At 41.9% G+C, this 22,402-nt stretch overlaps 2 protein-coding genes across 5 annotated transcripts in view; one reads left to right on the plus strand and one right to left on the minus strand.

Annotated features, from left to right (window-relative positions):
• The window catches only part of LOC149551937 (Prolyl oligopeptidase family protein), a 191,798-nt gene that overhangs the window by 161,650 nt on the left and 7,746 nt on the right, over positions 1–22,402 (plus strand). The gene's annotated exons all lie outside the window — the stretch shown is intronic.
• Positions 1,176–3,340, minus strand: LOC149551938 (uncharacterized). The gene is made up of 5 exons (XM_089789525.1): positions 3,098–3,340; positions 2,401–2,954; positions 1,863–2,271; positions 1,594–1,742; positions 1,176–1,478 (listed from the first exon to the last, which is right to left on the minus strand). The coding sequence occupies exons 1-5, from the start codon at positions 3,156–3,158 to the stop codon at positions 1,176–1,178; spliced, it is 1,476 nt and encodes a 491-aa protein (XP_089645651.1). The 5' UTR covers positions 3,159–3,340.

Below are 22,402 nucleotides of genomic sequence, written 5' to 3' on the forward strand. Positions count from 1 at the left end.
TAGTAAGTCATTTTGTGCGTGGTCAGGATATTCAATGATAGTGTCACGTTGATGGTAAATGATTAATATTGGCAAAATATTTTGAGTACCGTTGATATGATTTATCTATGTATTAATGAATTTAGTTTATAAAGTTAAATATAAATATTTAACTTTATTAATGCAAGACTATAGTAAAGTGGGAAATATTTGAAGTCCCTTTATTTAATAATGAATTGGAAAAAATATAAAATGTTTGAGGAGTTAAGTTTAAGAAAAAGTTATTTTAAATGACATAGGGAAATATAAAAAAAAAATACCATGGAAAAATAGGGAGAAAAACAATTGCAAGAATAGGAGAAAAGAGAAAAATCCCCAAAAATCGGAAAAGGCAAAAGTGATGGGGGAAAACATGATTTTGTTTAACCCACATTGGTAATATGAGTGAATGAGCTCTTTTATGAGTGTGTTATAAAAGATTTCCAAGGGCTCACTTTCAACCATTTTGGATGAAATAAGTAATTTATGAAATGTTGGAGAAAATCCCTCATTGATGACATTCTCTTCGCTTTTGAAAGACAAAGTTAGGAGGATCTTTGAGCATTCTTTTCAAAGTAAATCAGATTATCAATTTGGTTGTTAGATAACACTAATGACAATGCTAAATATAAGCCAAAAGCATATCGATGCTATCTTAAGGAAACAGTATGTTATAATAGGTCAATTACTTATAGAATGATGTGATACCTATTGCAGGGATGGAGCCAGTGTTATGGGACTCGGACTCGCCTCTGACTCAGAAAGGTCAAAATCTGACTCGGACTCGGACTCGGCGACCGGACTCGGCAAGGACTCGAAAAATTGAAAAACTCATGAAATCCAAAGATTTTTAAGGATTTTAAGATTGTTTCTTGCATCTTTTAGTCAATTAACATCAAATACACAATAATTGATATAAATAGAACCTACTTAATACACATACACAATTTTGCATAGATCACATGAGTATAAAAGCGAATTTTTGAAGGAAAAAAACTGAATAACCACAATATAAAGTTATAAACTATAAAGTAATAAACATAGTGTCACTCCAATATCAAAGACTCAAATGTCTACAACATTCATGGATTACAAAATCCATGGTATCAAATTCAAAAGTTCAAAACATATATCAAAATAACAACTAGAGCCATCCTCTATGTCCTCCTACGAGTGCGCCTAAGATAAGTCATGGAAGACTCTAGAGCCATCCTCTCTGCCTGTGTCTGAGGCTGACCCTGAACCTCCGCCTCATCCTCATCATCATCATCCTCCTCACGCACATAATCCTCGTCATCAGCCTCGGATCCATCATTCCTAGCCTCAAGGTCCACTCTGTCTCCTCGTGCTCTAGCCTCCTCAACTGCCATCGCTACTGCCTCAGCCTCTCGATCCACCTGATCTACCCACTCCACATCTTCATCACTGAAGACAGGATCATCCACCTCTGTGTTTCCACTCTGCATGAGGATCAACATTCTCTAATACAATCGGAGTTGTATAGGTGCCAAGGATCTGTCTATGGCGAAGGCGAAGGTTGTAGTGAACAAAAAAAAGATCATTTAATTTTTGCACTGCCAACCTATTGCGCTTCTTTGAGTGTATGTGCTCAAAAAGACTCCAATTACGTTCACATCCTGATGCACTAGATGGCTGGCTCAAGATGCGAATCGCAATCCTCTGTAAATTTGGCACCTTTGTGCCAAACATCTCCCACCATGCATCTGAAACAAGAAATTTTTGAATCATATCAATAACTTTGAATTTATCAAATTAAGATGGTAATAGAATTACTATTAGAAATTAGGATGTAGAAATTAGAATCAAAGATTTTTAGTGTTTACCAGGCATCAATGCTGTCCTATTTCTTTTGCACAACTCTCGTGCAAATAAGTCCCCTTGAGCTTTCTTAAATAGCTCAATCTCACGGACTATATCTGTGCTAACTGCTGAATTAGGTGACATTCTCTCTATAACATCATAGAGGCCGCTCCACACCTCATCATCAGCCTTGAAATATGGGCTGAACTGGTATGCTGGATTAAGGAAGTAGGCCGCTGCATGTATAGGCCTGTGAAGTAGATTGTGCCATCGTCTATCAATGACATCCCATATAGGCCCATACCTATCTCGTTTCCCTGCAAAAAAAGTGCGAATGGCCTCCTTCACCCTATCCATGCCCTCATAAATGTAGCCCATTGAGGGCTTCTCTCCATCAGCTGTTCGTAGGAGAACAATAAGCAGCTTTACAAACTGCAATCATTATGAAAGTTGGAAAAGAAATAATCAGCTTTAAGTTTTTTCTTTAAAAAATGAACAATAATTTATAACATAATTTCATAAACAAAATAAAGTTGAAATGAGGACAAAAAGGAAAATTACCTTCACAATATTAGCAATAGGTGTCCAAAAAGAGGGCTCGTCAAAAATATGATCAGCTGCAGCAATCCCTGCAGTGGTCTTTACATATGAGGATGCAAGCCACTCCTCACTAACAAACATACGTCTCAAACCTCCCTTTGAATCAAGCAAGGATTTCAATGTGAGGAAGTTGGTTGCAAATCTAGTGACCCCTGGACGAGACAACTCCCTTTGCTCATTGTGTTTCCTCATGAGGTTGAGGACCCATGTATGATTATATATGAATTTGCATACACTCCTTCCTCGCTCTATAACTATTTTGATCCAAGGGAGTTTACCAAGATCCTCTAATATGAGGTCAATGCAATGAGCGGCACAAGGGGTCCAAAATAGGTGAGGGTGTCTCTCCATAAGAAGCTTTCCTGCAGGAACATAATTTGCTGCATTATCAGTAACTATTTGCACCACATTCTCCTCACCTACATCCTTTATCACTTCATCCATTATCCCACAAAGATATTCAACATTCTTTGTTTTTCCCGAGGCATCAATGGATTTCAAAAAAACCGTGGCACCTAAAGAAAAAGAAACAAATTAGTATAATGATTAATGATGAATCATAATTTATAAATTCAAAATTTATAAACTTAATCACTTAAGTACAAGTTCTACTTCTAAATTTTTAATGTCTAAGACTTTAAGTACAATTACAGTTTACCTGATGAAGAAACAAGAAAGTTGAGGAGTGTTCTACTCCTATCAGTCCAACCATCAGTCATGATGGTGCAACCTTTTTTCTTCCACACCTCACGCTGCTCCGTGATTTCAACTTGTACATCAGCCACCCTTTGGTTCAAAATAGGGCCTCCTAGCTCTTCAGCACTAGGGGCTTTGAACCCCGGACTACAAACAACAACAACATCGATTCCAATTTGCCAATAAGGGGACCTAAAACAAATAGAATAAAATTTCAAGTTAAACAAATTAGTATATTATAAATAAATTTGAAAACAAAATACAAATTAAAATAAACAAAATAAACATATTATTGAAAGCTGAAAGTTGAAAGCTGAAACTTGTAACTTTGAAAGCAAGAGAAGACTTAAATTTAAATTTACATAAATAATTACCTTGCTGCATTGAATGAAATGTTGTTGTAGATGAAGAAGTCCCCAAGTGCCAATTTTGCATAATCATGTTTATCCTTGTTCCAACCCATGCCCTCAAGCGATGGCTGTGAACCTGGAGCCGTGCGTGGAGCAAACATAGAATCAAGTGTCGATTTTTGCTTACGAATGCGAGGCCCAATGCTCACACTCGTAGAAGCAGTGGTATTTGTAGGTGGAGCAGTGGATAATGGAGAGCGAAAACTAGAAGACCCTTGTTGGGCTCCGGCTAGTTGTGCCATTTCTTCATGTTGCTTCTTTTTCAATTATTTTTGCTCCATTTTTTCCTCTAGAAGAGTTTGGATGTCTCGCATAACATCTTGGGGTACATCTTTGCATTTTTTAGCATCACGTCTAGGTATATGTGCTAGGTGATACTTCAATCTATTTATTCCTCCCCCATTATATACCACACCACAATGCCAACATGTAACAACTCCCTTTTTGTGCGCCGGGATGGCATGTTTCCAAGCCCTATCCTTTGCTATTGCACTTGGGTCTGCATTAGGGTTAAATGGAGGCCTATTTCCACTTCCCTCACCTTGTTGTTGAGACATTATATCAAATTTCAATAAGTTACTGTTCGCTGTCAGCCTGCTGCAATATGAATGTAAACAAAATGAGAAGTAAAAAAATAGTAGACTAGTAGTAGAGAGTTGAGACCAAACAAATTTAAACAAAATGAGAAGTGAGAATACTTAAAAAATATGAATGTAAAAGTTTAAAACATAGTATAAAACAACACAAAGAAATGCAACAACAACTTGTAGCTTACCTCTTCAAATTTGCACAAACAATGGAAATGCAAGTTTGTAGAAACCTCTTCCAAATGCTCCCTCAAGCTCCTCTCAATGCTTTAATGCAAGCTAGAAAGATGCACAAACCATTAGCAATCAATACGGGAGACCAAACCGGTTTGTTGATTTCTCTCTCAAAACCCCAATATTCTTCTCTAACTCTTTCCTCTCTCTTGTGAGCATAAGCAAATGGTGGAATGACCTTTTTAGGTCAATAACATGTTATACAAACCAAAAAAATCCAATTAAACAAAGCATTTTATGTTTTTTTTGCCTTTTTACTTGTTACCCGCTGGCGAGAGTCTTGGCATCGGGACTCGCCGAGTTAGGCGAGTCCATGGACTCGCTGAGTCAGGCAGGACTCGGATATGACTCGGCAGAGTCCGAGTCAAGAGGCAGTCTGCCTCGGAAAGGTGGACTCTGCCTTTGACTCGCCGAGTCTGAGGCTGACTCGGCGAGTCCCGTTACACTGGATGGAGCAGCCTAAAGAGATGTCTCGATAGTAAACTCTTTAGTATCAAAAGAAAGACCTTCATTGGTTGGAGGACCTCATCTTCAAAGAGTAAAGCAAGCATTGCATCAGAAATAATGACCCACAATAGATCAAAGATCTAGTGATAGGGCCATCGAACAGGAGATAATAATATATAATTAGTATTGATGGCATCAAATAGGGAAGCATCATCAAAGAAGAGATGTGAAGACTTATTTTATTAATGCCTTAATATGAAGGGCTTGGCCAATCAGTAGAAGTCTATAATATGGAAGCATTTATTTCAATTATATAGATTAGTGAAAGCTTCATAACTGAGTTGTATAATTGCAGGGATTTCAATCAGGTAAGTAGTCAAGTCTCAATGCCTTTAATAACCATATTTATACAAACTTAAGTATCTTACACATGCAGATCTATCCAAGTTTGTGCATGGCTTTAAAGGAGATTATTTAGGAGTAGTAATACGATCTTGATACAGGTCAACATTATCTTCTTTGTTCAATTGTTAAAAATATTCCAATTTAATGGATTTATTTTACTATCCCTAAGAGGGGACATTACACATCCATCACCTTGTACCGATCATCCCGAATCTATCCATCCATCAATTGGCAAGCAAAGGTGTTTTTGGAGTACTCCAACAAATGACCAACCCAATCAGCTGAGAGCTGGGACAAGGAGCATATGGCAGGTTTCCTAGGTAAGGCATCAACAACTACATTCTTCTTCCCCTTCACATAAGTCATAGGTCCGAGTCTTGTTCACCCACTTATATTGCTTCTCATTCAAATCCTTTTGCTCCAAGAAATAACAAAGGCTATTGTGGTCAGTCCTAATCACAAATTTCCCTCCAATCAGACATTTCTTGAACTTGGCCAGTGCATATATGATGGCAAGCATATCCTTACTATAGATTAAGTACATTGTCTTAGTCTCCTTGAGCTTTTGTCTCTCAAATGCAATGGGATAACTATCTTGCATCAATACTATTTCAACAGCTTCCTCAGATTCATTGCACTTGAGAATAAAAGGTTGAGAGGAATTTAGAAACACCAATACTTGGCATGTATTCATATTCACCTTCAACTTGTTGAAGGCCTTCTATGGTGCTTCCGTTTAATGGAATACTCCCTTCTTTGCGCGATTGGTCAATGAAGCTCCAAGCTTTGTAGTTCCCTCACGAACCCACTATAGTAATTGCACAGGCCAAAGAACCCTCAAAACTTTGTGAGTGTCCTAGAAGTGTGCCAATCAAGAATTGTCTGAATCTTCTCTCAATGCACTTGAACTACTTGTGCGCTAATGATGTGGCTAAGCATTAAATATTCATCATGTTGAACTTGCAGTTGGAATTCTTTGCAAACAAAGACTGTGACTCCGCAATCTCGAACACCTCATCCAAAGGCCTCAATTGCTTCTCCCAAGTCTTGTTCTATATGAGTATGTTGTCAAAGAATGCAAATAGGACCTTCTGTAGTTGCTTGTTGATGATGTGGTTCATACGAGACTGGAAAGTGGCAAGTGCATTGGTCAAACTGAAGGGCATGGCCAAGAACTACTAGTGACTATAGTCACATCAGAAAGTTGTAATGTACATGTCTTTCTCCCTTACTCAAATTTGATGGTATCCAGAATGGAGGTCAATCATCGAGAAGATGACCACCCCTGTAGGGTGCAAATATCACCCAAGCTTCATAGATACAATACAATACAGAGATATGCTAATCACATAGAATAGTTAATTGATATATATGAAGTGAAACCTAACACATACCATTTAGACCACAATACCAGTAGGCAAGGAAATGATTTCTTTATTAATACCAAAAACCAACTTGAGTACATTACCGATGTTCCAAATATTTATATAAGGGTTGGTTGGTTGGAAACCAACCGACGCATTTCCTCACCACCTAACTACCCAACCCGACTAGTTTTCACAAGTACTAAACATAACACATACCATTTAGACCACAATACCAGTAGGCAAGGAAATGATTTCTTTATTAATACCAAAAGCCAACTTGAGTACATTACCAATGTTCCAAATATTTATAGAAGGGTTGGTTGGTTGGAAACCAACCGACGCATTTCCTCACCACCTAACTACCCAACCCGATTAGTTTTCACAAGTACTAAACATAACAATTACTTTATTCTAACTACATCTATCCCCTTAAGAAAAGAAGTCGTTTTCCAGACAACTTTAAAACATGAAACCAATAAAAACAACTTTGACTTCAAGAAGAAGGATGGGAGGACATCCCTATGCTCAAAGTTCCCCTTAGCCGTTGCAGGTCTTGTTCCACTATCTTTTGCTTTGTTTGAACACCCTATAATACCCATAGTGCATCCATCTTTTTAGCTACTGGTGCAGTGACCTTGCTCTCCAATTCAGCTTTTCCTTTGTTCCAAGCTTCCTGCACAGCAACTTTCTCCGCTGCCCATTGTTGTTGAATACTCTTCCTTTCTAGCCCCCAAACTTTAGCTAGATTTTTCTCCTTTTGACATTTCAAAAAAATTCCCCAAAAGGCCACCTCCATTGCTGTTGTCAGCCGACTGGATGGTTCTGGTGGTGTTTCTATATTCTATAGCCGACGTCGTCGGTAAATAGTTTGTAGTGGATAGAATATTTGTGGCCAACGGACTCCTTCGGGAAGGTTCGGCGGTAGTATTTATATCCCATCTGGTATCATTGTAATGCATCTTGGGATATGATATGCTCTGTATGTAATGTCTGGCAATTGCGAATATTATTCTGCTATTCTATTCCATTGTCTATATGCGCTGATTTCTTTACCAGTACGGTAAACATTTGGCGCCGTTGCCTTATGAATCTGGAAGGTGGGAGGAATGAAGATTAATGCCAAATCAGCTTAATAAAGATCAGAATAAGGTCAAGGAAAAAGATGGAACCCGTATTGTGCAAGAGAATTTAATTCTGGCACAGCAAGCCGAATGCCGACGGAAATTTCAGAAGATTGCTGATGGAAACCAGAGCGCGGAACAATTGTTGGAGGAGACTTGACAGTGGGTGGAATTGGTGGAAGAAGCACGGGAGGAGTTCTTGAATTTGTGTTCGCTGAAGGAGGAAAACTCAGACGGAAGAGCATCAACTCTCACGGCTTGCAGTGCCGAGGGAGCACGAGTGTGGAGTGACCTCTTCGTCCGGGATAGACTTCCGCAGGAAACAACTTCAGAGAATGTTTCTTCTTCACCAAGGTTTGCAGCTGTTGACACCTCCGGTGCGGGAGTTCAGACTGCCAGTGTGGGAGTGCAGACCGCCAGTGTGGAAGTTCAGACTGTCGTTGTGAGAGTGCCGATCGCCGGTGTGGGAATGCCAACCTCCGGTGTGGGAGTGCAGACCTCCAGTGTTATGGCGGGACCCAAAGAAAAGCTGCCGAAGTTTGAGAGCGATGGTACAGTCGGCCCCATCCGACATTGTAAAACATGTGAGACGATCTGGCGGGCAAACAGAATCATAGATGCCAACGAATGGGTCAGGCAATTTTCGGCAACCCTATGGGGTGTGGTGATTGACTGGTTTTCGGATACGGATCCACAAAAGCTGAATACGTGGGATAACATTAAAAAGGAGTTCTTGGCGGAGTTTAAACTCTTGCGGGATGATAATGAAATCGTAGCGAAAATTTTCAATACCAAGAAAGGGAAGCACGAAACTGTCCGTGTCTACGCGAGGAGATTAAAAGACTTAATAAACAAAATGGAAAGCAAGCCGGCGGACGGATTGCAGAAAAGATGGTTCGTGGATGGCCTACGATCGAAATTGCGGAGGAAAATGAAAATTGTCCCACCGTCATCATATTTGGATGCGTATAACAGAGCACTGGACCTTGAAAGTGAGCAGAAGACAAAAAAGAAGAAAACTAGCTCCTCTGATTCGGATGACGACGAGCCTGACGGAGATGATAGTAGCGACGACGAAGGTAGCAGCAAGAAGGTTCGTGCCTTACAAAAGGATATGGTTCACATGATGGAGTTTAAAAACATGCAGAAGGAGCCAAAAGGCAGTGAGCTGTGGTGCACAAAGTGTAAGACAGACGGGCATACTAAAGGATCGTGTCCCAAGAACCAATTCTGTGACATTTGTCAGATCATGGGCCATTCGACAAAGGAGTGCCCCTTTAACATGAAGACAAGAGGATCTCCGCAGGTGTTTCTCACACAGGAGGCTTCCCTGTCGGGTAGTAGCGAAAACACGAATACCGCCGGTGCTACATCCGGAGGATACAGGAATAATAGCAGAGGGAAAAATAACAACAATACAAATAATAACAATAATAATGGGAGCCGAAGTCGAACTCAGTATGATGCAAATGGACAGCCGATCGTTCAATGCCGAGCATGTAATTTGTGGGGTCATTTTGCGCGGGATTGTACAGCGGCAAACACACCGAAATTATTATGCAGATGGTGCGGACCCAGCGAGCACGAAGATTCCAAGTGTCCAAAGGCTGGAGTAAACTTGATCACTGTTGGCACGGATGTAGAGAAGGTTCTGGCAATTACACGGAGGCAAGCGGAGGAAAAAAGAAAATTGGGGGAAATGCAGGCGGAAATTGGAAAGGCATCGTCGGCGGGGATATCTCAGTTGAAGGACATCATCGGCACCTTGGCAAGGAATTTCGCAGAACAAAACATTGTACGACAGATCTTACAAATGGAGATACCGGTCAAGATAAGTGACCTCCTTCTCACAATGCCCCAGTTACGGACGGCCATTTTGAATCATACACTGTTCCCAAAGCAACGGAAGACACAGGAAGGGACAGAACGAAAGTGATGACAACAGATCCGATGTTGCTCGCACTCACCTCCGGACGGCATCCGGTGGTCGTCGAGATGGGGATTTTGAGAAATGTTTTGACAGAGACAATTGTTGACGGAGGGTTCGGTGTGAATGTCTTACTAGAGGATACTTGGAAGAAGTTGGGGAAGCCGATGCTGTGGCCACCTACATTCCAGTTGCTCACGGCGGACCAGCACGAAATCAAACCGTTGGGAATCTTGAGGGCGCAACCAGTAACCATTGGTATGCAACCATTTTTATTGGATTTTGTGGTCATTCCATTGAAAAGAAAAGGATATGATGCTATTCTGGGACGGGATTGGTTGGTGCAAGCAAAAGTAAAACATGATTGGAAACGAAATACCCTATCAATGGAGCGTGGAGGTAGAAGATTCACAATTGACCTGCATACACAAATAGTCGGTGAGGAGGCAGCATCGTCAGATTCAGAAAGTGACGGTGAAAGTGATGACGAATGAAAGAGGAGAATGGAACTAGATGAAGGAGTATTGAGACTTGATGGAGGATCGAATGACGACAACCTGGACTCGATGAATGGCCTGTTCCACTGGCAGATAGAAGACTACGAACTGTTTTCGAGTTGCAATATGTTAACGGTCGACGAACGTGACAAAACACAGGAAAATGAATGTGCGGAGGAATGCAGGGAAGCGGAAGAAGGAAAAGCTGCCATGGTTGAAGCTGAGGGGAAGAACATACAGTTTGAACACAGAAAAACAAAAGATCCCACTGTCCGGTACATGGTGAATGGACTGCGCGGAAAGAAAAGGTTACACCACAGCATAAAATTAGTGGAAGGGCGCCGACAACAAGGAAATAATTCAGTTGCGCGACGACCGCAGGCACAATGGGCGACGGAGGTGGCACAGAACAGACGTAAGGCGTACGACGGTCGGAATGAAATCAAAGTGGAAAAGTTTAAGGCCAGATGGCTTGGACCATATCAAATCCGGGAGGTTGGCGAGAATCGAGTGGTAAAGTTGGGAACATAAGATGGGCAAGAGGTACCTCACGTAGTCAACGAATCCTACCATGCCAAGAAGATGCCGTCACCGTCACAGAATGATTAGATGATTCCCTTGTCATCATCGTTGCAGAATGGCGACGCCTGGAGGCAAAATTGAGGTGCTGTCTTTTAATTTTATTTTATTTTTGTCAAAAAAAAAAAAAAGAAAAAAAAAAAAGAGAAAAAAAAAAAAAAAATTGGAAAAAAAAAAAAATTGAAAAAAAAGACCCCGCGGACAGACTCGTGGGCAGAGTCTGTCCGCGGGTGGAAAGAGGACCCCGCGGGCAAAGTCTGTCCGCGGGTAGAAAAAGCCTCGCGGGTAGAGTCTGTCCGCGGGTGGAACGAGGACCCCGTGGGCAGAGTCTGTCCGCGGGTGGAAAAAGCCCCGCGGGCAGAGTCTGTCCGCGGGTGAAAATGTCCCGTGGGCAACAGCCTGTCTGCAGGCGAAGACAAAGGCCCCGCGGGCATGAAAGGGAATGGCCCCTCGGACAGTCTGTCCGCGGGTTGATAAAAGCCCCGCAGGCAGCGTGTCAGTGGGCATAAAACTTCTAAGTTCCTCCGCCAGAAAGGCCGCGAGTAAAAAACATTTCCGCCAGACTCCATTCCCTCCTCCAGCCAAATTTCTTCGCGGGGAAACAGAGACATAAAGAAGAGTGCTTGTTCTGCCAGAAGGAGAAGCTCACGGTTTTGTGAGGAGTGGGAAAAATATGGCATATTTAGTTTGGGCGCTTTTGAGTTTAGCGACAGCACAGTAAAATTGCAGGAGCCAAGATGGAATCTGTGTAGGGAAGGAGAAGAATTTCTGTGTGCAAAGGGATTTATGGTGGATTGTAGAGGAAGCAGTAAAAAAAAAAAAAAAAAAAAAAAAGATGACGACAGATTCAAGTTGTTCAGAATGAGTTACAGATGGTGCCAAAGGGAAGGGGATGCATCAGTGGTTGCCAGAAAGAGTGTAGAGTCGGCAGAAAATGGTAGAAATGGTGTGTTCCGTGCAGTTTTGTGTGGGTTTCGAAGTACTAATTTGGTCTTGGCGGCGAGGGGCGCTGCCCCTCGACCCTGCCCTGTATTGCGATAGGGAGCGCACCCGGGGTGCTGCCCTAGGACCCCACGGGGGGGCGCTACCCTTCGACCCCGCCGGGGGCGTTGCCCCCTGGAGCCCTAGTCGTTGCGGATATCAGTCGTGGGAGTCTGACCAGTTGAGAAGAGTTGAAGTTGCTGCAAGCATGGACTTTCTGTGTACTAGAGGCACTGGGAGTAGGTGTTGGCCGGGAGGCTGTCTTGGTGGATGCGTAGAGAGCTCGGGAGGAGCTAATCATCCAGTTGGAGGCAGTGCAGCGACACTTGGCTCAAGGTACCGAGGAATTGAAAACAAAGAAAGCAGCACGGGTGGCTATCAAGGTCAGCTTGAGGAGACAGTATTGTGTTAGCAGAGGCTACAGATGTAATGGGATGAATGTGGAAGTGATGTGACAGAAGCAGATTTTTTTTGTTGTAGTCATTCTGATAATATATTTTGTTTATTAATTTGTCTCAGATATTTTGTAATTGTCTTCTGGAGACGACTTTTCTTTTTGGGGGGATGGTGTCAGCCGATTGGATGGTTTCGGCGGTGTTTCTGTAGCCGACGGGGTGATGTCCGGCGGTGTTTCTGTATTCTGTAGCCGACGTCGTCGGCAAATAGTTTGTAGCGGATAGAATATTTGTGGCCGACGGACTCCTTCGGGAAGGTTCGGCGGTAGTATTTACATCCCGTCTAGGATCATTGTAATGCATCTTGTGATATGATATGCTCTGTATGTAATGTCTGGCAATTGCGAATATTATTCTTCTATTCTATTCCATTGTCTGTATGCGTTGATTTCTTTACCAGTACGGTAAACAACTATTAGTGCTTCTAGGAGAGGCGATTGTTCCTATCCCATAGAAATGATAAAGCTGGCCGTCCATGTGGTAGCCATGTCCTCCTCTAAATAGCCACCCTGTTCTAGTAGTCCACAATCTGTGTGGCAGTCAGTCTGCATAAAGTCGGCCAACGCCTCTGCTGCGGTAATGATGGTCTCTAGATTCTGAGTCTTGGCCTACTGCATGATCCTCCTAGTAGATTGCTTCATGGCATGAAGCTCAGTGAGGAATAGTTCGACCTTGGCTACAAAAGAGGTTGTGTTTGGTGGTTCCCCATGCTCGCTTTGTATCTCAACCTACTCCTTAGCAGCTGTCTCTTATGGGTGAAGACACCATGCCTTCCTCTTTGAGTAACTTGTCCACTTCCTCTAGGACAGTATCTGTCGTGACCCCATTTGTACCAGCTAGGGTTATCATGCTACCCTGAGTGTGAATTGTCCTAGTTTTCTCCTCTCCCCCTATTGGCTATACCACAAGAGCAATCAGATGGACTACTTCTGGACCTCGGGGTGTTTGTACCCTTACTTTATGAACACATTTCGTTTGACACCTCAAGTCTATGACTTTAGTATGGGAGCGCTGTTCTAGAAAGATAAGTGGCGCCATCTTCGGAACTGATACTCTAGAAGCCCACCATGTCAGGATTTGTTTCCTGACTCGTGCTTGATTTGGCTTGGAAGTATCTATTGCCTCGGGGTCACTAGGTAGTTTCTGGTAAAGTTCTAGAGATTCTGCTACCCTTGCTGGAAGTGGTCCCGCTATAGGTGGTAAAAACGTTACTGCTTGTGGAGACCCCTGAAGATGACTCAAATAGATCTCCGCCTCCTATGAGTCGGAGGAGGATGAATCCATATCGTTGCCTCCTTCTGAACTTCCATCATGCCCTTCCTCTTTTGCTTCCTCGGTCATTGTTGTTTGTTTGGGTTTCTTTTTCTTGGGTTCACCTCCATTGTGAGATCCTACATCCAAGGTATCCAGATGGAGCTAGTAGGTCATAGCTGGTTTATATGGTTCTATTCTACTAGCTGGTACCAATGTTCCTCAGTGTTCGCTACTCATTTGTGTGCGTATTGCCTCTAAGAACAAGGCCACTGTATGATGAGACATATAAAAGGCTTTATGTTTTAACTCCATGAATTCTCGAAGCCTATTAGAAAGAAATTTAGCCTAGTTATATGTCTACCCTTTGTACAATCCATCCACTGCAAGCAACATCCACAGGGCAATGTTAGAAGTGCGGCTACCTGCGGTGAGCTTACTTTTAATCAAATCCACCACACAACGCCATTCATCATTTGCTATGAAAATTTTCTTCAGGTCCCGACTATTCTTTAAGATTCCTTCCCATTTCAGACTTGTAAGATCTTTCTTGCACATTAATTTCAACCATTTTTTCTTGTCTTCTACCGTCATAGAATTTTTTTCTTTGTCTTGCCCTTTGTTAGGAATTCCGAAAACCCTACTCATTTCTTTTGCTACAAAGGAAATTGTCACCTATTGCTGAAAATGTTGTACTACAGATTTATGACATGATTTCTCATACCCTGTGATTAAATTTCGTAGTATAGATTCGAATTCTTTTAATTCAAAAATTGGCATAAAAATTATTTTGTCTACCTCTGCTGTGCACAATGTCTTTTTAAGGGGATGATCCACTTCCGCTTTCTCCCACCAAGCCCTGCACTCACTTCCCATCATAGTCTCAAATGTAATATTCTCAGTAGTGATTGTGGTTTTCTGTGCTGCTTTCCCCTTTTTTGTCATCCTCTTTACCTTCTTTGCTTGCAATACAACAAGTTGCTTCTTTCTAGAGTCGATAATGTTTCCCTTGCTCGAATTTCCAATGCTTAGTTTCACCATCGTGTGTCATTGTGTTAGTTCCTAGATCTTTTGAAATGATTGTAGATGCCACCTGTACCAACCTTTCCGAAGTGATGGCTTGCAACTAACTTCCACTTGTTGTGGGCTTTGTATGAATTTCTCACGTACCTCTGTTTGTTGTACTCTTGCAAACTGTTGCCGTACATAATTACTTAGTATGCCAAAATTGTTCCTTATGCCTCCTTGCTGTACGGGTACTCGTATGGATGAAAATCCTGGCCTTTGATGCCGTACGGGGATGAATGAATACCGTATGGCCATGGGTAGAATTGATGGAAGTCATACGAAGTTCACTTCCTTCTGTTGTACGCTGCCCTGTTTAGATGGAATATGACCCTGTCGTACTTTGCCTAGGTTCTGTACGGATGTGAGTTGGTGATTCCGTACTCTATCTCGTTCCCGTACGGAAGTAATATGATGATGCCGTACTCTGTCTTGTTCCCATACGGAATTGATTTGGTGATGCTTTGCTGTCATACGACTTCCTTGGGTATCCTTCTGTATTGTCCGAACAACCACCTTTCCTTCTCGTATGGCTGTCTGTATGGCCACTCTTCATTCTGGTTTAGTCGTCCATATGGCTATTTCTGCAATTACCTCTCTATGACTCTCTGCAATTTCCTCCCTGTCGCTTTCTTTTCTAGGAATTCCTTCTCTTGTTCCCCAGGTAATGTTTTGGTTAATGTTTTGTGACTTCGTCTCTTTATAAGGACTTGGTGCATTTTTTTCTCTTTTTGCTTTTCGTCTTTTTTCGTCTTTTATATTTATAAAATAGCTACTTGCCACTTTATTCCGTCTCTCATAGGCTTTTAACTTAGACCCATTTACTAGGTCTTTGATAGGTTTGTTATCCAAAGTAGATTACTTTATTGCTCCATTCTCCTTTATCTCTGATATTTTAAATGGTCCTAGCGATCGAACCTTAAATTTTCCTAGTTTTATTTCCTTTTTCCCATTGTATCTTATCACCAATTGGCCTTGTTTAAAATTCATCTTTTTAAAATGCTTGTCATGCCAAAATTTTCGCCTTTGTTGGGTCACTTTCGTACTCCATTGAGCAAATGTCCTCCTTTCATCTAGTTTGAGTAAAGTACATAGTCTTTCTTTGAGGCTCTCTTCATCCCCCAACCTGTTTTCCATTGCCACCCGTAGGCTTGCTACTACATGTTCCATTGGTACCACGGCCTCCTGTCCGTACATAAGGTGAAAGGGTGTATGTCCAGTAATGGCCTTATACATAGTCCTGTATGCCTAGACCGCGGCCGGGATTCGCTCTTCCTAGTCCTGCCCTTCGAGTCCACAAGTTTTATACAGGATGGACATCATCACTTTGTTCGTGGCCTCTACTTGGCCGTTTGCTCTTAGATAATAAAGACTGGATAAAGAATGAAAATTTTTATACTCACTTGTCATCCTCCTGATGGTATGATTGTTGAAATGTACTCCTCAGTCGCTAGTTAGTTGGAGTGGAATCTCGAATTTGGTGACTATTTGCTCATACAAAAATTTGACCGTGTTGAGGGCAATGTTGTCTCGAAGAGCTCGTACTTCCACCCATTTCGTTAAGTACTCTGTTGCCACCACTATGTACTTACGTTGATCACCTTTGCTTATGGGTAAGGGTCCCACAAAATCTAGTCCCCACCGTTCAAATAATTCCTATGGTTTGGATGGAAATAAGGGCATGAAGTCTCTTTTGAGTGGCCTTCCTGCTCTTTGACAAGTGTCATAACTCAATACCCATTTCCTCGCATCTGCGAACAATGTTGGCCACCATAGTCCTCCCAAAAGTACCTTTCTCGTGGTAGCATCTGGTCCCATGTGACCCCCTGCCAGTCCTTCATGGGCCTCGCTCAAGAACCCTGGAATTTCTTCCTCCATTACACACCTCCTCAATATTTCATCCGGTCCCATTTTGTATAATAACCCATCAATTAGCTGGAATGTGCTACTTTTTAAAGCAATTTTCCTCCTTTCTGTTGTAGGCATCTCCTTTGGAAAGGTTGTTGTTGATAATTAGTGTCCAATTTTTTCATACCATTGAGGTAACACTGCAATCCGAAATAGGTGTGCATCTGGAAAATCCTCACACCCCACAACTTGAAGCTTCTCCTGAGTTGATCCTCGACAATTGGTCAGCAATCACATGAGATTTTCCCAGCCTTATTATAATTTTGAATGTAAATTCTTGTAGTAGGATTAGCCATCTACTTACTCTCCCTTGAATCACCAGTTTACTCACTAAGTACATTAGTGCTTGATGGTCAACAAAAAATTTAAAGAGTGTAGCTAGTAAGTAATGTATGAATTTCTGCACTGCGTACACCATACCTAATGCTTCCCTCTTCGTGGTACTGTAGTTACACTCTGCCTTAGACAGGAGTTTGCTTGCAAAATATACAGGATGATCCAACCCTTCCTTCCTTATTTGTGCCAAAGTGGTACCTATTGCATAGTTGGAGGCATCCACATGGACATGAAATTCTTTGTCCTAGTTGGGATGTATGAGAATAGGGGCCCCAACTAATCTTTTCTTCAGTGCTTGGAAAGCCTCTTCCTGCCCTTTTTTCCACCCAAGCTGCTCGCCTTTCCTAGTTAATCTTTCTAGTGGCATTGATACTTTGGCAAATCCTTTTATAAATCTTCTATAGTATCCCACATGACCCAAAAATGATTTGATACCTGTTACGTCAGATGGTGCTTCCATTTCCAAAATCACCTTGATCTTATTTGGATCTTTCTTTAAGCCTTCTTTGCACACAATGTGCCCAAGCAGTCCCCTGTGTGGAACCATGAACCTACATTTTTTTGGATTAAGAGCTAATCTCGCTCTTCGACATTTGTCCATGCATTCTCCTAAAAGTTTGAGGTGTTGCTCTTGCCCACTATAGAGCGACCAGTCATCTAGGAATGCTTTGAAATTTCCCACCGACATTCCATCGAAGATATGTAGTATGATCCTCTAGAACGTGGCTGGTGCATTGCATAGTCCAAAGGGAATCCTATTATAGGCATATACCCCATCTTCGATCACAATTGTAGTCTTTAGCTTATCTTCTTCCACAATGCTAATCTGATTGTATCCTGAAAATCCTTCTATGAAAGAATACATCTCATGACCAGCTACCTCCTCCAGGATGCTATTAGTAAACGGGATGGGAAATGGGTCTTTTATTGTTACTGCATTCAGACACCTGAAATCTACACATATTAGAATTTGAGCGTCATCTTTCTTGAGCGATATCACTATAGGTGATACCCATTCACTCATTTGTACTTTGAATATTATCTCTGCTTCTAACTCTTCATGATTTCTTACCTGACCCTTTCTGCATAGTTATTATTCATTCTATAAGGTCTTTTCCGTACTGGTCTTGCTCTGGGTACCAATGGAATCTGATGGACAAATAGTTCCAGGGGTACTCCCTTCAAGTCTTTGTACGTCCAAGCAAAAACGTCCTTATACTCCAAGAAGATTTTGAGGGTTGCCACTTTCAATGCTGGGTCCCAATCATCTCCTATCCATATTTCCTTGTGTTGATCTCCTTCTCCGAGGTTCAATGCTTGAAGCTTGGCCTATTTGTATTCCACCTTTTGTTCAAAAATGTGTGCAGGTGTCTTGTTGAGAGTTGCCATCCCTTCCTTATGCTACGTGTATTGTTCCTTCGATTCTGGATAGAAAACTTCATAGTTTCTCATCTACCGATGAAATAATCCATTAAGGGAACTTGTCTCGTCTTCTGAGCATTCCCTTAATCTTAGTACTCCTTCCTCATCTGGTTCCATCTCTCCATAGTCTTCTTCTTCAGAGTCTGAAGCCAAGTCCTGACTTACTGACTGGTTCTTGAGGTCTATAATGTACTTTCTTCCTTCTGACTCAATAGATAGGGTGTTTTGTTTCCAATTATGGGTAGCTTTCACTACAACCAGCCATCCCCTCCCTAATAGAGCATCGTATTTGTTCTTCTCTACAGTAATAACCACAAAATCAATAATGAATTGTTGTGTACCAACTATGACTTTTTGTCCCATCAGTGTCCCTATACGCTTGATTCCATGTTGGTCCACTCCAACTAGTTGAAATGTTGGAAGCCAGAGTGTAGGTTTCCCTACTCCCTTCCATGTTTCTTCTGATAAGACATTTACATTGGAACCTCCATCCATAATAGTATTTGAGAGTTTACACCCTTATAGCTCCATCTCTACTACATTTGGTGTTCTCTCCATCCCTATGGTGAATAATGTATTATCTTCTGTGCGTACTTCTCCCTCCTTTTCTTTCTTAGGGGTTACCCCTTTCGGGTTTGCCCCCAGCGCTACCTGCAGTTGGGGTAGGGTTTCTAATAGATCACCTATTTTCACTGGAATAGCAGTTTCTAGGACTTGCCACACAATATTCATTACACCTCTATTTGAAGTAGGCTCCTCCGATTTTACCTTTCCTTCCTCTCTCATGCTTTCTTGAATGTGTTTCTTTGTTTCCTGAAATCTTTTTGTTTCTGTAGTAGTATCTGGATAGGTTAATTTTCTAGCCTGCATCCTGGTGACTGCAAGAATCTTGCCTTCTAGATCATCAATGTCTAGCATATTTACTCCTTTTTGTCTTGGGCAATTTGCATCCTCATGGTTACTTGGCCCACACCATTTGCAGAGCATCCCTCCATTTTGTCCTCCACTGCTTTGACAATCTCATGCAAAATGTCCCCATTCATTACATCTCCTACATTGAATCATCGGCCTCCCCTTGGAATCATACTGGAGTGGTCACCGCAGTGTGTTGTTATTGCTATTATTGTTACTATTCTTGTTGCTTCCTCTCCAGTTGTTTCTTTATCCTCCTGGTGAGGCTTCTGTATTTATGTTCTTCGGCGGAGTGGAAGGAGGTGTGGATTGCCCCCCTTGGGTCAAGAATACATGGGCACTCCTTGTTTTCAAATTATAGGGGCAATCTTTAATTTCGTGCCCCAGTACCTGACAGATCTCACAAAATGCTTTCTTCGAGCATGGTCCTTTAGTATGGCCTTCTTTTTCACACTCTGTACACCAAAGTTCTCTTTCTTCTTTCTTTTCTTCCTTGCTCCCTGCCACCTCCTTCATCAAGCACCTCAGATCTTTTCTCAGGGCTTGAATGGTTTTAGATTCTTCTTCACTCTCCTCCGAACATTCACTTGAACTTTCATGCTTTCTTGCCTTGGAAGTTTTACTCTCGCTCTCTATGTCCATGGCACGGGTGCATGCATCTGCAAAGGTCAACGGTGGGACTATCTTCATTTTTCTCCTGAGAGATTGTGTTAATCCTTCTATGAACCACCGTTTCTTGAGTCCATCTACCAACTTGTTCTCTAGTTTTCCTATCAGCTCTTTCATTCTTCTGCTATAGGCCTTGACAAATTCACTCCTGTCTTGTCTTGTGTTATGGATTTTCATTACTATTTCATTGTCATCTTGCAGGAGTCTGAATTCTTCCTCGAAGCTTGTGCAGATGTTATTCCATGTGTTTTTCTTTCCTGCCTCCAAGTTTGTATACCAATCAATGGCAATACCCCTTAATGTGGCCGGAAAGGCTCTTAGCCATTTTGCCGGGTCATTTTGTTCATTCACCTGCCATATTGTTATACATGTTTTATAGTGACGAGCAGGGTCCTCTGAGCCGTCCCCTGTGAATCTTGGTAATTTTTGTTTGTCTATGGCCATCGTGTGAACACTTCCCGATGGAACACCTCTTGATGGAATGCTTCTTGATGGAATGCCTCTTGATGGAACACTTCTTGATGGAACACCTCTCGATGGAACACTTCCCGATGGAACGCCCCCTCAGGATGGAACACCTCTGGATGGAACACCTCCCGATGGAACACTCCCTCCCAATTGTAAGTTCGTTCTTGAGGAGGAACTACTGAAAGTATCCCTCTCTTCTTGACTTTGCTCCTGTCGGAAGTCTCTGCCTACCGGTGTCTCTGGGTTTTTGTATCCTAGCTTCCTTGTTGGTGTCTCAAAGATGACCAAATTTGTTATACCTTCAATTGTATTCTCGATCAACCCTTCCTAGATGCTAGTGGGATCCCCTTGTCCTCCTTTCCAGTTATGACGTCTCTCCTCCTTTTGTTGGAGATGTAGTATCCTCAAGGCGACTTCTTCCTTAGTTTCTTCTCCCTATGCCCGCCTAAGATATATATTAGGAACTAGGGGCATGAATCTTTGTAATGTTTGTGTCCCTTTTTGTAATCTTCATGTTCTCTGTACTCCCTTGTCCTCCTTTCTGCAAATTGTTGTAGTACTTGTTGTCTCCTCCTTTCTCTTTGTGTCTCCGCTCTTTCCTCTTCCACTCGTAACAAATTTGACACTAACAAGCGAGGGATCTCTCCCAGGAGATCATACATTGCTGGTGGCACCGAAAGTTCGTCGCCATACCTTCAAGGATCGTTCTCTCACGGGCTTCCCTTTGTACGTATTGATCAACCGCAACTTCCCAGGCCACTACCAGATCACATGTCAACTGATCTTCCTCGGTTATTTCCTCCTCTTCCCTGTTACTATTTGTTACTTGGATGAGCGGTACAAAGGGTCTTCCCATTACTCCATCTTGCCAACCTCCAGGTTCCGACTTAGGCAACGACACCAAAAATGTAGAGTGCAAATATCACCCAAGCTTCACAGATACAATACAATACAGAGATATGCTAATCACATAGAATAGTTAATTGATATATATGAAGTGAAACCTAACACATACCATTCAGACCATAGTACCAGTAGGCAAGGAAATGATTTCTTTATTAATACCAAAAACCAACCTGAGTACATTACCAATGTTCCAAATATTTATAGAAGGGTCAGTTCGTTGGAAACCAACCGACACATTTCGTCACCACCTAACTACCCAACCCGACTAGTTTTAACAAGTACTAAACATAACAGTTACTTTTTTCTAACTACAACCCCACAAACCTAATCCAACTGCTCATCAATCCTTGGGATCGGGTACTAGTTCTTAATTGTCTTCTTGTTCACTGTCTGATAATCTATACGCATCCTCAAAGTCTTTTCCTTCACCAACACCACTGAAGATGCAAAGGGACTCATACTAGGCCTAATATGTCGCATGTGAAGAAGCTCCTAAATTGCCTTGTTTAGCTCATCCTTGAACTTCTTGGGGCGACGGTAAGGAGTTGTGATAATTGATTCGACTGTTTCCTCCAACTTGGTGGTGAGCCTAATAAATTTATTAATGTCCAACGAGAGACCATAGGGATTTAATGAACTGGAAACCATACAACAAAGCCAAAGGCTACAGTGAGACCACCAAACGATGCCGGCAAAAAGAACAAAAGGGAAAGATAAAGAACAAAACAAGTAAAAACTAAATACTCATAGGCAAGAAGTAGTTTAGAATTGAAGGGTAAGACCCGGGGTGTGGTTGTAGTCCCTAACGTCTCGAAGAGTTGTTGGAGTGAAGCTTTCTAGTACACCCACTATGATGTCTAATGGATCAGGTGTGACTTGAATAAGAAGGATCGAGTGACTGCTTCTTTCCGTGAGCAGGAAACCTAGATGACAAGGAGGTGATGAGTGGGTCAGAAGACTGCCTAGACGGGAACAAAATCTGAATGGTACGGTCTTGAAGCCGCAAGGCTTCTTGGAGATAAAGAGCTAAACACCATTCATCAATCTAGCTCAAGAATGAGGAGAGGGACCTACACTCGTTGAATAATTAATAAAAAGCTAAACACCATTCATAAATCTAGCTAAAGAGCTAAAGAGCTAAACACCATTCATAATTAATAAAAGGCTTCTTGGAGATAAAGAGCTAAACACCATTCATCAATCTAGCTCAAGAATGAGGAGAGGGACCTACACTCGTCGAATAATTAATAAAACCTCCCTCAGATCTCATAGTAGATAGGGCATCGAAAGATAAAATGGGTCTCTAACTCCACCTTCCCC

The sequence above is a fragment of the Cupressus sempervirens genome, chromosome 6 (assembly GCF_028749045.1).
Source record: "Cupressus sempervirens isolate cs-2001-9-10 chromosome 6, ASM2874904v1, whole genome shotgun sequence".
NCBI lineage: Eukaryota > Viridiplantae > Streptophyta > Pinopsida > Cupressales > Cupressaceae > Cupressus > Cupressus sempervirens.